This window comes from Pyxicephalus adspersus, chromosome 1 (assembly GCF_032062135.1).
Source record: "Pyxicephalus adspersus chromosome 1, UCB_Pads_2.0, whole genome shotgun sequence".
NCBI lineage: Eukaryota > Metazoa > Chordata > Amphibia > Anura > Pyxicephalidae > Pyxicephalus > Pyxicephalus adspersus.
Window position 1 is genome coordinate 20,613,213 of NC_092858.1, and position 17,054 is coordinate 20,630,266.

Genomic DNA, 17,054 nt, shown 5'->3' on the forward strand with positions numbered 1-17,054 from the left:
ATCTTAGTCTGTGCTTTTTGTTGCAGCCCCTATTGGACAGTGGTGTTACTTTTGAACAGTATAAAGAATGAGCATATATTCTTATGCAGACCAGAAAAAATATAGTAAAAAAGATGCATCTTTTACTACAATACTCAGTACTTCCCTAGCATTGTCATCCCCAAGCACCACACTGAAATCCATAATCTAGGTACAATGGCATGTTAATGTATGCATTGCATCATTTTATTCCTTTGGTGTTTCTGTAAACTAATCCTTTTGTATGAAGGTTCTGCATTTTCTTAGTTAATCTCTTTTCTATTTGTACAGTAACATTAGTTCCTTTTAAATATTGTATGATTAGTATCTAATGCTAAGCTCTGTTTATCTGATAGTTCCTAACTGTAGTAACTGTAAGCACTTCACCAGTATCTGCCTCCTTGTTTTTAAATATTATTAGCAGTTACAAACAGAGCAGAAAAATAATAGGAAATGCACAGAAGCAAGCTAGTAATAAGCCATATATAAGCCCGTTTTTAGCTTTATTGCATTATTTTGTTTGTTCTGTAGTGCCTCACATTTGCCCATTTGGCAGAGAACTTTTGACTGCTTGTAAGTGATAGGTTATTCCATAGCAACAAAATAATGCTAAGGTACTGGGTCCTTTGGCCCCGCAGCACTCCTAGACCTTTTGAATGTCTACAAAAAGGAGGCTTTTACAGGATTATAACATGCATTACATACATTAATGCACGTTTAATCCTATGGTGGGTTTTTGTTGAAATGAATGATCTGGTGATTAAATCTCTTTATGTGTGTGCTGACAATGTTATTAATCGTTTATACCAGTGTTTCTGGATCTTTTTAACATGGTGGAACCTTTGAGGTAACTTTCAGGTCTTCAGGAAGCCCCTGCTATATTCACAGCTCACAATATATTAGTATGGTAGTCAGTAGGAAGAATGCCTCTTACAATGCTGGCCATTGGGAAAGATGGCACCCTTCAAATAGATTTATTTCTTCTGCATGTTCTACTCTATCAGACACCTAAAATACATGCCACATCCCATTAATTCATTAGGTTGAAGAAGAAAAAGAAAATAAAATGTTCAAAAATACTGGGGACTTTAGAGACATATAAATAACTTACAGAGAACAAAGCAACTTTTTTTAAAGCAAAATAATTACCATCTTTAATTCAATCGATATAAAAAAAAAGAAAAGAAAAAACATCAACACAAGACAATAGTGCATTTAAGAAAAACATTAATCATTTGGTAGTCTCAATTTCTCACATATGTCATAAAAACAGGCTCAATGTGTTTCGCAGAACATAATGTTTGCTTCTTCAGGAGCAAAATAGGGCATATCAGACCTATGTCACAAATGACTGACATGAATAAAATTCCATAAAATACAAATCCGTACATGTTTCATCCATAGCCGAGGACAGTTGAGGTACACCGCTTGACATGGAACACATGGGGAGAAGTTGATCCAACAACAGCATCAGTGAAGTGTAATAATTAGTGCTACAGTTACAGGTTAAACACACTTAATTCGAATTCAGCAATTGTGAAGCCTATTTGCAACTTAATCAAAAGTTAGCTGTATATATCATGTGTCTGTGCAGGTTCACTCCACACACACTAATGGAGGCCACCAAAAATCATTGGTGGCACAATTTGCTCATTGCTCGAAGAACCCTGGTTGGGAAACACTGGTCTATGACATAGGTTATTGTATAGGAGGACTATAGGAAGTCATGATGAGGGGTTATTACATTTGATACTGAGGATTTAGACATTTCTTTCTTCCCCACAGCCTCAAGTGAAGTTATACACTGATTTGCAGATTTCGATAACTTCTGCATTTATAGACATGTACGTGTTTTTGTTTATCTGATGTGTTTTGTAAAAAAAAGTAATTTCGCCAATGTCAGGCCCTGCAGATATGATGATGTATGATTAACAGAGGTTTGAATAACATTCCAATGACTCCATGGTTTAGACTGTGCACATCGAGGCCTTTGCTGCATCCCGAGGTTAAAGCTCTATCTCCAGAGAAGAGAGAGGTTGTGCTACCATCATGCAGGTAGTTATTAAGACGTGGGGCAGTGTACAAAGTCTGAACTGCTGTGCTATATGTTGCATATTTCAGACCACTACTCTCTGTATTTTGAGATTAATGATTGTATTTGGTTGTCCTCAGCAAAAATTTTTCTATTACTCACCTTTTTTGTGCGGTTCAGTTGAGAAGTACAAATGATACCGGACTCACCAGCTAGGAGAGATTTTATTTGGCTTGGTACAATTTGCATTAAAGTTGAATTGTTTACATCTCATTGACCATCTTCACGCCTAAGACATCCACATTTTTAAAAGGCAGCTTGCCTTTATGATTTCCCAGGTGGATTGAATGCTGCCAGGCAGCTCTTGCTCGCCTAAAGTATGTATATGATATGTTGCATATTCCAGACTGCGCTTTTCTTTTTACTTACCGGTAGTCTTGAATTCCCTGAATTTCTATGTTAAAAAAACTATTCTTTTCAGTATAATACTAGGCAACACTATACTTGGGACTGCTAAAATGGCCCACAGTCTAAATTAAATGAAAAGATATCTGACCGGGACCTATACCTGGAGCAATGTACAGTACATTGCTGTTTGTATGCAAAGTTGTATACTCCATACTTCCAGCCTTTACAGCATTCATGGTAGTAGACCTTGGTTACTTCTGGAAGATGACACCAACCCAGTATTCTCCCCAGACATTTTTGGGGGTCAAAAGAAGCTGTAGGCAGGTCGTGATGACCCCTGTATTTTTACTCAACTTTTCAGTGATCACCCAAATACAGCCGAGTAGCTACTGAAAAGTGCTGGGTGGTGTGCCTGGTTAAAAGGGGCTGAGGATAACCATTGTCCTCAAAACAGAACTAAATTTCCACATATACAAATTATGGATCAGGCGAGACATAGTTGCGTTATTATTAAGCGACAGGCAACGTCCTTTTTGCAATGAGCATTCTAATTTTCCTGTCATACCTGTTGGCAACATGCTTTGGTTGGCAGGATAACCAGCCATGCCGGCTTCCCCTGCATTTGCGGGGACTGAATAAACATATTCCAGGCCCGGTCAATCAAGATGGCTAAAGGTCATATAGAAAGAAAAGGAAGAAGATGGCGGCGCCTTGCAACGGAATGGGGAGAGGTGAGTATATCAGGGTTTGCTGTTCTCAAGTAAAATGGTTAATGTGATACTCAAATTCTTTTGTGTAAAGCTGTCTTGATTGTCTGAAACCCAGAGCATAAAAATATTTGCTTATAGGATGAATGATAAAATAGCTGATGGAGAATGGCAGATTCGCACTGAGTGACTGTGATAAATGAGTCTTGAGACATTCTCCCTTATGTAAACGTGAACTAGTTATATAGCCCAGTCTTTGCTGAGTGATTTATGTTGATCGTTACACACTGTCATGGTGTGTAAGGAGAGTAAATATTTAAACAGAGAGGTATCATGAACCACCGCTGAGACCTGTGAAGGGAAACATATTTTCCAAGTGGCAACAACTGCAAATCAGTCTATTGATCCTGGATTCTTTGATCTTCTCAGCTCAGAAGAAAACTCTATCTAAAGCAGTCATTTGTACAGGCAGATCATTTAGAGCAGCACTAATGTCTGCCTCACCTGCTGCCCAGTACACCGACATGAGATCAGAGAGAAGTCCTCTTTCTCACTGTAGGCATGTGAGCCTGACTGCTTCTGATAAATGGCTTAGACTTTCTGAAGATGTTTCAATTAAAATTTACTCGGTTACCCCTACGGTGATGAATTTTAAGAACATTTTAGAAGATTTTTTTTTCATTGTTTAATTTTAATGCACACGCCTAACAATACATTTTTTTTTTTCTTAAATCAAAGAAAACACATCAAGAAAATTGTGCTGGTTGTTATGCTGATCTCTTTTTTGATAATCGGGTGGGTTAGGTGTAATATGATAAAAATAAATGTGTCGTTGCCTTAAGTAAACCATTTTTTTAAAAAGATGAGAAAGGTGAATAAATTATGTACAAGTCCTTTAATTTTCTGTAAAAGTTAGGTTTAGTTTGGTTTCAACCTCTTGAACCTACATATTGGCCAGTGAGGCTGTTCGTTAGAGTAAAGAACCAATAGGGATTCCGGACGAGTTAGGATGTGTACACACGTGCAATATTTGTTGTTGGAAAGGATGTTTCACAATCCTTTCCAATGCCAAATGACTGCAAGATGAATGAACGAGCTCTTTACATACAGCACCTTTCTGCTCGATAGAGAGGGGGGGAACAATGGCCCGGCACCTTTCTGCGCTCTCTCCCCTTCATTTTCATTACCATCGTTCATTGTCCGTGGACCTGCTGGAATGGTTGTTGGAATGACAGACGACGAGCACTGAACACACGCCAGATTCTCGTCCGATATCAACCCTGCTGCGATTTTTGGACGAGAATCATCTGACATGTGTAATGTGGTCTTAGGCTTGACTTTACAGGCAGAGTCAAGATTTAAAAATACCTAGAGCTGCCTACATCTATAGATCTAAGGTTTAAAGTGGAACTTACCCCTGCAATACTCCTCTGTCCCCATTTCCTCTCAGGGCTACTGCATTTTGTTCTTTCTCCTCTTCCAGTTGACTATCTTCCGCCATCTTGATTGGTCAGGAGATGCTAGCATTACATTTTTGGGTAGAATTGTGTAAATCTTGGTAAGAACATTGATAATTTAAATAATAATTCCATCCAGCTTTCTCCAGTTAAGCAGTCTATAGAAATTACAATTGATGAGTTGTGGGTTAAAAGAGGTAAATGTCCATTTGCTGAATCAAAATTCCAATCCTAAACAACATGAGAAGAAAAAAAAAGCAGCTTGTGGACAGCGCAAAGTGTGAAATCAATTTTTATTATTTTTGCAGAAGTTTTCTGTGATTAGAGTACAGCCAGTAAAACGTTATCTCTTTTGTTTAATGTCTCAAATTACAAACAAAAACGTGCAAAGATGAACAAAGGCCCCTAATCTCCCTGAAATCAGATTCACTGTGCAATGTTCCACAGTAATAAACAGTATTTATCTGTAAATAATGGAAAATTACATTATCTGCAGTTTACTTTTTCTGCGAATAGAGATTTCCATATTGCGTTTGTGGATTTAAAAACTAATGCCAACATTGTTATCTGCATTGGAATTGATTTTGCAATTCAGAAACTTTGCATAACCACAAGTTAATGAAGTGGTCAAATATAGCAGTAAATATATGAACGTCTTGTTTGAAACTGATAATCAGCGGACGTGGAAACATAAAATAGTAGGCCTAGTCTAAGCTTCTGCATCATTTCTAGCAGCAGGACTGTTCAGCAATATGCAATTCAGCTGGAATACAGACTTTTTAAAGGAATCCGCTCATGAAGCTCCTGAACCTGCTGCCCTTATGTTCTAAAATACGAGGTGCCAGGCTTATGCTTGCCATGCAGTGCTTAGTGTCAATGACTTAGATTAGGCTGATATTGAACAGGTATCTGGCATGTGTACAGCAGTCGTTGTTCATGGATCCCTCCTGGTGGATCCACGAATGATCGTCATAAAAAGTGAAGGGGAGAGCGCAGCAGGTTGTTGCTCTGTTGTCCCCCCCATCCCCTCACCGTACAGCAGAACGGCACTGTATGTACAGCACTTGTTCAGTCTTTTGTCATTGGAAAGGATCATGGAAGATCCTTTCCAATGACAAATATTGAACGTGTGTACGCAGCCTTAAAGCAGAACTAAACCTGTGATACTAAACCCCGTTCCCATTCAGGCTGCCACCATCTTCTTCTTTCATCGTCTCTTCCTGAAAACTGTCTTTGGCCATCTTGGTTGACTGAGCTGGGATGACTTCACTCCTGCACAGATGCACAAGATTTTATTAATTCCCAGCATGCACAGGGGAGGACAGAATTTCTGGACATCCTGGCAACCAAAGCTGAACCTGAACCTGAACAAAGCCAACGAGCTTGACAGATACTTGGAGTGATCAGGAAAAATGGAGGTATTATTGCAAAAAGAGATATTGCCTGTCTTTTTCTGCAAAAATGATTATGGATTTTTCAGCAATAGACCACTCAGGTCAACAAGCCTGATTTTTTTTAAAGCTCCCCAAGGCTGGACAAGCATACACTTTCATCAGTGAAGCTGGCTGATGCTGCAAACCTGGAATGGATTTCTTCAAAATCATTTGCTGCTTTCTAGCAAATGTTTTGAATTCTGGACCAGATCCATTCCAGGTTTGCGAGATTACCCAGCTTCACTGATGAGTGTATCCTCTCCAGCTTTGGAGAGCTTTAATAATCAGGCACATTGTCTTAGGTTGGAGACTTTACAGTAATCGTTGTTTGTACATAGCATGGTTTTGTATAAATTATTAAAATAAGTCAAAGAATTTTTTGGGGGGAGTTACTATATCATTATATCAAAATAAGCCACTGCTACGACATACCATTGTATCAGTATGGTATGATTTTGCTTTGCCAATTGTTGAACAGTAAATGGTACTTGTTTTTTATTTTATTCTTTTGCAATATTTTAAAGCAAATATATCCTTAACAATGCTTAATTCACTCTCGGGCCCCTCTCTGTATTTCCTCTTGATCTGACTATGGCTTGTTTCAGCTATACGGATAACTTGAGCCTGTTACTGATGCATTAATACTTTTCTAACTCAGGAAGTCCAAAACCATGTCGGCATGTTGCTTCTTCTCAGTCTTCTAACCAAGCTTTTTTAAAAACTTGTTATAATTATATTTTGCTTTTTTTTCTCTGTAGGGATTGAAGCCACTTGTAAATGTATGTTTTATCCATGATGGCTGACCATCATCCTCCACCACTGGAAAACACCCCTCTGCTAGCAGCTGACATTCCTCTTCTTCCTACGCCTATTGTCAATGGAGAAGGTGGCCAGCAGGTATGATCTGATAGCTTTTATTTTTACTAATGTCTTCTAGAACTACATTAGAGTTGTAGATGTAGAATGCTGAAGAACATGCAATAGATGTGGACATTGACCTATAATGGAAAAAACACAATTTCCCTATTTAACAGTACAGTAGTGTTGAGAGCAGCCATATTGTATACTAACATCATATTCTGTGAAAGCTATTTATGTGAGAAATAAAACAGTTTGTTCTTGCAATAATTTTATGTAACACTGGCAGTCTATATGGTTTGTTTGCAATTAGAAGCCTATTCTCTTCTCTCCAAAATCAAAATGGTAAAGTCACTTGCATAACCATCTAGTACAGAGGTCAGCAAACTTTTTTGACCATTAGGCCATTTTGGGGTTAGGCAGGAGCATCTCTCGAGTCCCGCCCTAATGGCTCTGCCCCCCACCAGGAACGCCCCCTGAAGGGAAATCCTTCTCCTCCGCAGTGCATACGAAGGAGAGGGAATGTTCCCTATTTACCCCGGCGGCGGAAGTGTTAACGCTGGCCACGGTAAATAGGGAAGGGAGCCACCACACGGAGGCTCAAGAGCCGCATGCAGCATGGGAGCTCTGGTGTCTCCAGTAGTTTGTCCTGGCTCCGCCGAGGGTTACCAGCCAGCATTTGGCTGGATCGGCCAGGGGGCGTTAGGCCAGATTGGCCAGGGAGCATTAGGCTGGAACAAACTACCGGCTAGGCCGTATCTGGCTAGCCCCTGCTCCTAGTATAAACCTGCTCTTAAGGTGGAGCCACTGCTTTTCAATTCTTGTTTCCTAAAATGCACACAAATATTAATCAGATCTGTTTTAATGGGTTACAAAAACTGAAATGCCTCATTTGTAAATGCTCTCAATAATATTTTCTCTCTTGCTTAATCACTATTAGTCTTCCATATTCCCATTCTACATACATCTATAACATGGGTGACACAGGGCAATAGGCAAGGTTTATCCTTGTAATAAAGCTTGTTTCTTCACATGCTCTATTGTGCTGCCAGTTTATTCTGGTTCATGTTCGACTAAGTTTACAATCTAATTTGTTGATAGAGGGATGACGTGCAAGGTATCACAAATTGCATACAAGGAGAAGCAGTTCAGTTTTCCTGATTCTGATTCAATGCTTTATTGTATATTAAAAGTTAAATAGATCAGACTGTGTTCACCTGCTATGTTCAATTTCTGTCACTGAGATGTAACAAGCGGAGCCAGCCAAGCTACATGTATTGCTAATGTAGAGGTCTTATCCTAATTGTAGCTGAGTACAAAGCACCCCAAGCAAAGTCAAATGTGCTTGTTTTATTTTTAAAGTGTGCATCCACCTGTGCTTTTCAAAAAAGCAGTATCAGCTGCTGATCTATAGAACTTAGAGCTAGAGCTGTACTTTGCAAAAGAGATTACTCCGCTCACCCTTGGAATGCATTAAGGAATGTAATGCAACCTATAAATGGGGTCATCCATTCCACCTGCTGATCCGAAAAGGCGCCACAGCGTTCTTTCTACTGTCCCACGACCAGCTGCCAGAGGTATTCTGATTACTATATACGGAGGCGATCGAGGTTCCTAATTGGTTGACGCCCCTGCGGGCTCTGATGACAACTGGACTAGCCCCACGAAGACGACATCAAGTACGCTTTCTTTCCGGCCTGCACCAACCATCTGTTTTCTTGTAGACTCTGACTATCCAACCATGGAACAGAGTTTCTTTTTGACTATTGGCGCAATCTGAGTTCTTGTTTCTGACGGAAGTCTCTGCTTTTTTTCCACCTCCTCATCACAGACACAGTTTTACTGAAGGTATTTGGCTTTATTGTTCTTTCTCCTTGTTTCTATTTAAGTTTTACCTAAATATGGCCTGGTTACCCTTTAATGATGATGACTGTATATACTGGGTTTACATCGCCCTTACTGTGATATGTTTTAGCCTAGTTTTTCCCTTTTTCCCATCCCCCTTGGTGCTGGTCCACTGAATCTCTGTTTAACCTAAGCAATGCCGACCATTAAAGTGGTATCACTTAATGCTAAAGGACTTAATATCCCTGGGAAGATATTTGCTATATTACTCGATCTCCACAGGTTAAAGGGGCCAGTGGGGTTTCTGCAGGAGCCCCACTTCTGCTCAGATAGACAAGATTGACAGACCATATTTACTAATGGGTCCATCATAGCTCTTCTTCGGAGTCCGAAACTCGAGTTGTCAGCATTCTGATATCCAAGAGAGTCCCATGGCAGTGCAGAGAAACTTGGTGTGACTCAGAAGGCAGGCTCCTATTTCTTAAGACTCTAAACCTGTAACATTGGCCACAGTTTATGCCCCCAACACGAATCTGCTTGTTTTCATTCAATCCGTGCTAATCAAGCTATCTGCGTTTTCTGAGGGGATGCTTGTTTTGGATGGAGACTTTCACATTTCCCTAGACGGATCCTAAGGGAAATCCAGCAGTAGGGGCAATATCCTTCCAACAAAGAAGTGTAAATGAGAGTCTGTTGGCAGACGCTATGATAAATAATAATCTAACCACTTCAAATCAAATTTAAGTCAATTTATTTCAGTTAGAATGCTACTTCGCATACCCACCCAGTTACGGTGTGGACAGCACACCACACCATTTGTCAGGGGTATCCTAAATAAGCATGGTGCACGTATAAAGCGTGAAAGGGAAGCCCAAACAGTGAGACCATGCCAAGAGTTTCATGATCTTGAATTGATTCATAAGCGGAATGTATCTGGAGATGTTATGCTGAAACTGCAACAAGCCAGAGAGCAGTTGTGGACTCTCTGCTACAATAAAGCTAAGGCTACATTAACTAGATGCTGAATATTGTTTTTCGAGTTCGGCAATAAGTGCAGCAGGAGCTTAGCTAACGTCCTATGGAGGCAAAGAGCTAAAATGTATGTACCTAAGATTGCGGACAATGATGGCACAATGCAGCATGTGCCAAGGGACATCTCCAATACATTCCGAAGATTATATAAACATCTTTATAATTTGAAATCTCCCTGGAGTTTCCCTATTAGCTGGGTCACAGACTGACCTGATACGGGATTATCTGATCTCTGCCGGAATGCCATTCATCCCTGACCATCATTGCCAATCACTGAAAAGACCGAAGGTACCTGGACCAGGTAGGCTTTGTGCCCAACCGGGAAGGAAGAGACAACACAACTAAGACGCTTGACCTTATCCATTGGGCACAAATTAAAAGGCATCAAATCTTGCTCCTCTCTACCGATGCAGCTAAAGCCTTTAATCGGGTGGATTGGTGTTTTTATCGAGCAAACTCTACGACATATTGGTTTGGAAGATGCAATGTTGTCCTGTATACTGGCACTGTATTCACTTCCTCTTCAGCAAGGGTGAAGGTCAATGGATTCCTATCGGACCTATTCAGGATTTCTAATGGCACAAGGCAGGGCTGCCCTCGATCACCCTTGATATTTATACTTACGTTGGAACCTCTTTTGCGTAGGATTAGACATAACCCTAATATACAGGGCGTCCCAATTAGTGTGGGCACAAAAGAAACCTAGACTCAGTTACCAGATCTTTAGGTTTCTAAAGAGTCCAGGGGGAGTGGGAGTGCCAGACCCCTCTCTGTACTATACAGCAATGCATCTTGGTTGAGTGGTTCAGACATGCTGCACTGAAACAATGGATTGAGATTGAACAGGCATCGATAGGGGTCCCATTGGCAGCTTTGCCTTGGGGAGGTCTTCATGTCCTCTCAGTTGGTGGTCACCCGACGATTGAGGTCTCCTTAGACATCTTTTTTAAATCATCTACTAATGGTAAAATCTCCGCCCCCTCTATCCCGACTTACACAGATTATAGAAAGCGCCCATTTCCCACCCCGACTAACAGATCCTGTATTCCACAGGGTGGCTGATGGTCTGCAAGATGTTAATTGTTTTCTGCAGAAGACATGATGGCCCTCTCTTGTAGAGATGAGCTCGGATCACATATATGCACCGCTGGGTTTCTGAAGAATAAGATGGCTCCATCATTTTTTACATTCACTACCCCCTTTGGCTGACTACCGTAAAGTGTTTACGAAATTTGAAGCTTTGTGTACTGAACGGGGCCTGGTTAGACTTCTGACCTCCTATTTGTACTCCATTTTAATTACACCTGAGGACTTTTATACACCACCATTCTTGATGCGATGGGCTCAGGATTTAGGTATAGATTTTTTACAATCCTAAGCAGACCATGTTTTATCTATAGCTCAGTCCTCCACTAACTAGCTGGTATAAAGTGCCGTCCTGGATACAATTTATGTTCCCGGAGGCCTTTGATACTTCTAGGAGATGCTGTGAGGAACAGGGTACCTTTCTGCATGTGTTTTAGGAGTGCCCGAGGATTCATCCATTTAGGGAGCATGTACATAGGCTGCTTTCTTGCTTCACAGATTTTTTGATCTCTTTTGAAGCAGGTTTTTTCCTGCTACGCTACACTACACTACGATCCCGATAAAGGTCTATCGTAATTCCCTCCTTATCAGATTACTTGACTCGAAGCAAGCCTGCATACCTGCACTGTGGCGTCAAACAGGGGCTCCCACCATAGCCCAATGCTTTCAATGATTCAATGATATGTACATAATGGAAGGAATGACCGCCTCTAAAAAAGGCACTGAAGTCAAACAAAATCAAAGATGGTTTTAATGGTTTTTGTTCCGTGACTCACCTGACTACCTGACCACACTCCAAGCTAAGGCATAATCTTTATCATTATACATGGGACCCATAATTGTCTATTTGTCTAAAAGAGTAACCTCTTGGTTTACCTTTGATAAGCAAGCCATGCTCACCTACTGTTTTGATGTTTTCACCCCAGCACTGAGTTCTGTATTTCTCATCTAACATTTTTATTCCTAATAAAAATGTAAGTTGAGTTCTCCAGGACTGGATATCCTGGATAAGTGTTATGTTGGATATTTTCCTGACTTTGATAAATGTTTATTGCACAACTGGTATGTTCATGATTGTTGTACTATTTTGTGAATCTTCATGTCTTTGAACCTTCTCAATAAAGTTTAAATAAAAAAAAAAAAAACAAAAAAACATTTTTTACTCTACATAAAAGGGTAGTTTACCCTTTTATGTAAAGTGAAATTTCTAGGTTTAGGTACGCTGTAAGACTTGTTGTGGTACCCTTCCCTTTAGTCTTCTGTTAAGACTAAATGTCATACAGACTGATGTAAGCTGTCCTATGTGGACAGCAGAATGAAAAATTGCAAGCAGGCACTGAGCTGCCCATTCGCATCTTGGTGTACATTTAACGAAAAAAAAAAAAGGTTGTGAACAGACAGGTACGTTTATTTTATTGCAGAAGGGACATTACTTTTGATATACAATAAAGCCTTGAATTAGCAGGAACTTCTCCAGGATTCTGGGATATACCAATTTAACCTATCCAGTTGAATTGGGTTATCCTGGCCAATTAGGATGGCTGATCCAACACCTGGAAAAAAATGGATGAAGATGCTTTGTCCACAGTAGAGCGAGGACAGGTGAATGTAAATAAAATTGTGATCAGGCAGGTAAGTTTATTTTATTGGAGAAGGAAACTTTGCCTGTCTGGTTATATTTTTAAAAAAATTAAAACAATTTTTTGAACTGTCTTCCTGAAAATGCATGTCAGCCATGTTAACCTTCGTGCTTCAGTAATTGACCCAAAATATACATGCAGTGCTTCTAATGTTCTTGACCTGGACCATTTAAAAGGATGGGATGAGAAAAGGTATAGGGGGTGCTGATATTTTAAAAATTCTAGAAACCTTATGGTCATGACCACCTCCAACCCCCCTACACACACACACACACACACACACACACACACACACACACACCCTTGGCTTCAATACATTTTAGAGTTATGCATATAAGAAACATCAGAAGCATCACATACCAATTTTGGGTCACTGAATTAAAATGAGCGTCAACATGACTGCAAACATTAGAGATGAACTCTAGATGAAAGGCTACGTACACGTTCCATAATTGTTGATCTTTCGTGAACCTTTCCAAAGACAAAAGACTGAACTAGAGCTGTACATACAGTGCTGTTCTGCTCTATGGAGAGCGGAGGGGGCAAAGAAAGAATGGCACCCTGTTGTGCTCTTTTCCCTTCACTTGTTTTCTGATCGTTCGATGTTCGTGGATCTGCCCAGAAGGATCCATGAACGATGTCCTACGAGCCCTGTACACACGCCAGATTCTTGTCAGATTCCAGCCCTGAGGTGATGATCAGATGAGAATCATCCGACACCTGTACATAGCCTAAGATGCCACAAGGAGTCCCGGGCACACATTGTTACTGGTACCCTGCTTTGAGTTTTGGCAACCTTTGATCTTTTAAGCCACTTCAAGCACTGTTATTGGCTGCTTATTTGTGTTACAGTGGGGAACAAGGGGGGCGCTCCAAGTCCTAGGTGAAATTGCAGATCTGAGGGGCTTGTAGGAAGCTTTCTTGTAGAAACAAATTTGTTAGGTCATGAAGATACTTTAGGGAGCTGGTGCTTGCTTTTAATCTCTGCTTAAAATTTAATAACTCATAACAATTTAATATCAAACAATGTGAGATACTGTAATTAAGACGGTAATTGAAAAAGGAATGCGAAAACCAAGCAATCAGAAACTGGTGAGAACCTACTAAAGGATGTCAATTTTTTTTTTTTTCTTTGTGTGGATCACTGTACTTCTATAATAATGTGTCATCAAATATAAACAAGTTTGTAAATGGGCTCTGAAGGTGTGTGTATGAAGACGTGTATTGTTTCTCTTCAAAAGAATGGCACAGATGTTTTTCTGTTCCTATGGAAATGAGCATATCAGTGTAACCACCCAGTAGTTCAACTTAGGTGTGCTTTGTCTTTTAATGGCTTTCAACAGTTTTCCATTGTAGTTTGAAAAGATAATGCAGACCTCATCAGGCCCTAACAAAATAAAGATTTGTAAATTGCACTTTCCATTGCTGTTCATTGTAAGGTAGTACATTTGTTTAGAAATGCGTAATTCCACATTGGAGCCAATTTTTAAGCCATAGATATACCATAAACATGTTCACCAGTGTTCACACCTTTATATGTTTTCTCATTTATAAATCGTCCTCCCTTTTTTATATTCCAGCTTTAAAAAAAAAAGAAAAAAGAAAAATGCCATTATGAATGGGATTTCGAGGGCCTTGTGCCTAACAAACAGCTTCTGTCCTTGTATTATTGTCATTTCTGAAGTGCAAGTGCTTTGAGGATTTATTTGGGTCTTTCCCCCAGACACAAGTATGATGGGATCTAAGTGAAATTGTGGTCTCTACCCAAGCTGTCCATTATTTTGCAACTCCCGGTAAACACCTTTATGTGCAAATATAAACACCTTTTTGCTCTTTAAGGCTGGGTCTGCACCGAGTTTCCCAAGCATTTATCCTGAGGCTTTAAAAGCCCATGTTTGAAAATTCAGGCGTTTTAGAGCTTGCCTTTAAACCAGTGGAAAACGCCTATGCTGCTTTTTGCCGCAATTATGTTTTCATAATCCTTAGTGGCCATATGTCTGAAACCCCAGACATGTGGTTGTTCTGTAAAACTGTCTGTACAATGGAAGTGCAAGTAACTGCTTGTTTCTTATTATATATTGGTGTAGTAGCCGATAGGAATGTATCTTTTTGGACTTTATACAGTTGGTTGTTGATTGGTTGATATGCTGTATAATCCTTATTTGGCCTCTTTAATTGCTAAGAAAATGATTGTTTGGTCTATTGCAAACAATGCACGCTCTATAATTGCACCGGCAATGCTGGAGTTCTTCTAGTCCGTGGTTTAACTCTCGTTGTAAAAAAACAGTTTTATCTGAGACTGTCCATTTCTCCTGACCTAGATTGCAGACATTAACATTTATGTAAGTAGGTGGATAACAGGTAGGCTATTAATATAGTAAAGGCAGCTTCAAAAATCTGCAGAATCCTAATAATCCCAATCGTTCCATTTTTTTCATTCTTGTTATTCACTTTTGCAGTTCTATATCGGATGCTGTAGCTCAGGGTTGATCAGATTGATGGCTCATAAATTATTCTGTAGTATAACCAAAGCTTTTAGACATGCGTTTACCTGGCTAAAGCATTTTACAAGAAAAGTAATTTATTGAATGAAGAACCTTGATAAAGAAATTTGGAAAGCGTACTTAAATAATAAATCATGTATGTTCTGAGGAATGAAACTCCATGCTGATTATAGTCTATTGCCCATCCTGCCAGCTACATACCTGTAATTTTATTTAGTCAATACATCTTTCTTGAAATGCAACAAATCCAGCATTTCAGTACTCATTTTACTGGAAGCTCCTCTGTTCAGAGACATCCACTTAAGAAGAAAATGTCCTTGGTTAATAAATCTTCTCCGGGCCATCACGTGTCTGCATACAAGTAAAAATTTTGATTATTTGGAATTAATTTAGTATTTTACCTTTGCCTTCTAGACTTCATGTTGTTTTTAAAACTAACATGATAAGAAGATTACAGGGACCAGGAGCATTGGAACCCATGGTGCTTTGTTATGCAGATCTTCTGTGAGCACAATCTAGGTTCAACTAGCTATCATCTGCACTGTACCACCAATCTCCTAGACTTCTGATTACCCACGTAATCAATTTCGTTATAGCTTGATGCTAAAGTGAAACTGATCCTTTCTAATTAGCTGACCAGTAGGTGCCTCGTGACATCTTCAGTCATATTCAAAATTAACCTGTGTACCCAATTATGTCAAATGCATCTTCTAATCATCTAAGGAGCAAATGCTTGTCCTGCCCCTACCTCTCCTTTTATTGCATGAGACCACCCATGATAGAACATGAGGGGGTTGGGAGTAGTTCTATGTGCTTAAAAAGCTTCCCTTCATTTGGCCTTCATGAGTACACTTTAGAGAAGAATTGATGATGTTGCTATAATGTCGGCAATTGTTCGGGTTTGTTTTAATGTTTTTTTTTTTTTTTTAGTTTTACAATGAATAACCAATAAAAGAGTACAAAAACTACACGTGAAATCTACAATACAACAATGGGGTAAACAATACATTACACAGTACATATCATGTCCAGAATCAGATTACTTAGAGTCAATGATATCTGTTACAGTATCTCTGAATACCACTTGGAGGATTCCTATAGACAGTATCTTTGGAGTGAAATAGGTTGTGAATACAATATGACATACCTATTAACTAGCTTGGTTCCTAGGCCATCTGTAAGCTACATTTATGGCTGAACAGGTCTTAGGATCCAGGATACCCAGGATCTCTTATGTATTATAGGGCCTATAGCCTACAGTTTCTAAGAATGGGCATGGCTGGGATAGCACCTCAAAGGGGCACATACAATGCTCTATCTTTTGTCATATATAGTTCAAGTGGAACCAAAGTCCCATTTTGAAAAATACATGATCACGCATGTGGTCATTCAGAAAGGGACATTCAATGGCACCTTCTGCAAAATCTGTTCTTACCTGCCTGATCTTTTGTGCTAAGCTGTGCATGCTTCTCTTGCACGTGCTACGTATGAATGTACTCCTGGCACAGCCAACCGAGTTGACCAAAGATCATAAGGAAGAAGAAAGGAAGGAAGGAAGGAAGGAAGGTGGTTGTGCCCTGCAAAGGAATGGGGATATGTAAGTAACACAGGTTTGGTTCCACGTTAAGTACTACTTAGACCTTTTTTTTTTTTTTCCTGTTTATTGTGAGGCAGAATGTCACAGAAATATCATCTTTCATAAGACAAGCTTTTCTAAACTTTTTTACAGAACCTAATACCAAACTAATATTGTTTCTCCAACTGAGGCCAATATGTTGACACGCAAAGATTCAAATCCTTTTACAACTGTGTGATCTACAGACATTAAACAACAAGTTCATTTTCATACTTCTTTCTCAGGCATTACAGTCTAAATATCGCCGTCTTATCTTTTCAGTACATATTTCCTCAATGGTTTCTTTACATTTTAGTCATCTCGGTTGGCTGTGCCAGGAGTACATTCATACGCAGCACATACTATGGTGTGCTTTTCCCTGGGAATAAAAAAAGAAAAAAAAAAAAAACACAATTGAG

General features: G+C 39.6%; 1 protein-coding gene across 1 annotated transcript in view; it reads left to right on the plus strand.

The window, feature by feature from the left end:
- The window catches only part of FNDC3A (fibronectin type III domain containing 3A), a 110,308-nt gene that overhangs the window by 16,771 nt on the left and 76,483 nt on the right, over positions 1-17,054 (plus strand). Inside the window, exon 2 of the mRNA XM_072398651.1 lies at positions 6,814-6,952. Coding sequence (XP_072254752.1) covers positions 6,833-6,952 — 120 coding nt within the window. The 5' untranslated portion in view covers positions 6,814-6,832. The remainder of the gene's footprint in view (positions 1-6,813; positions 6,953-17,054) is intronic.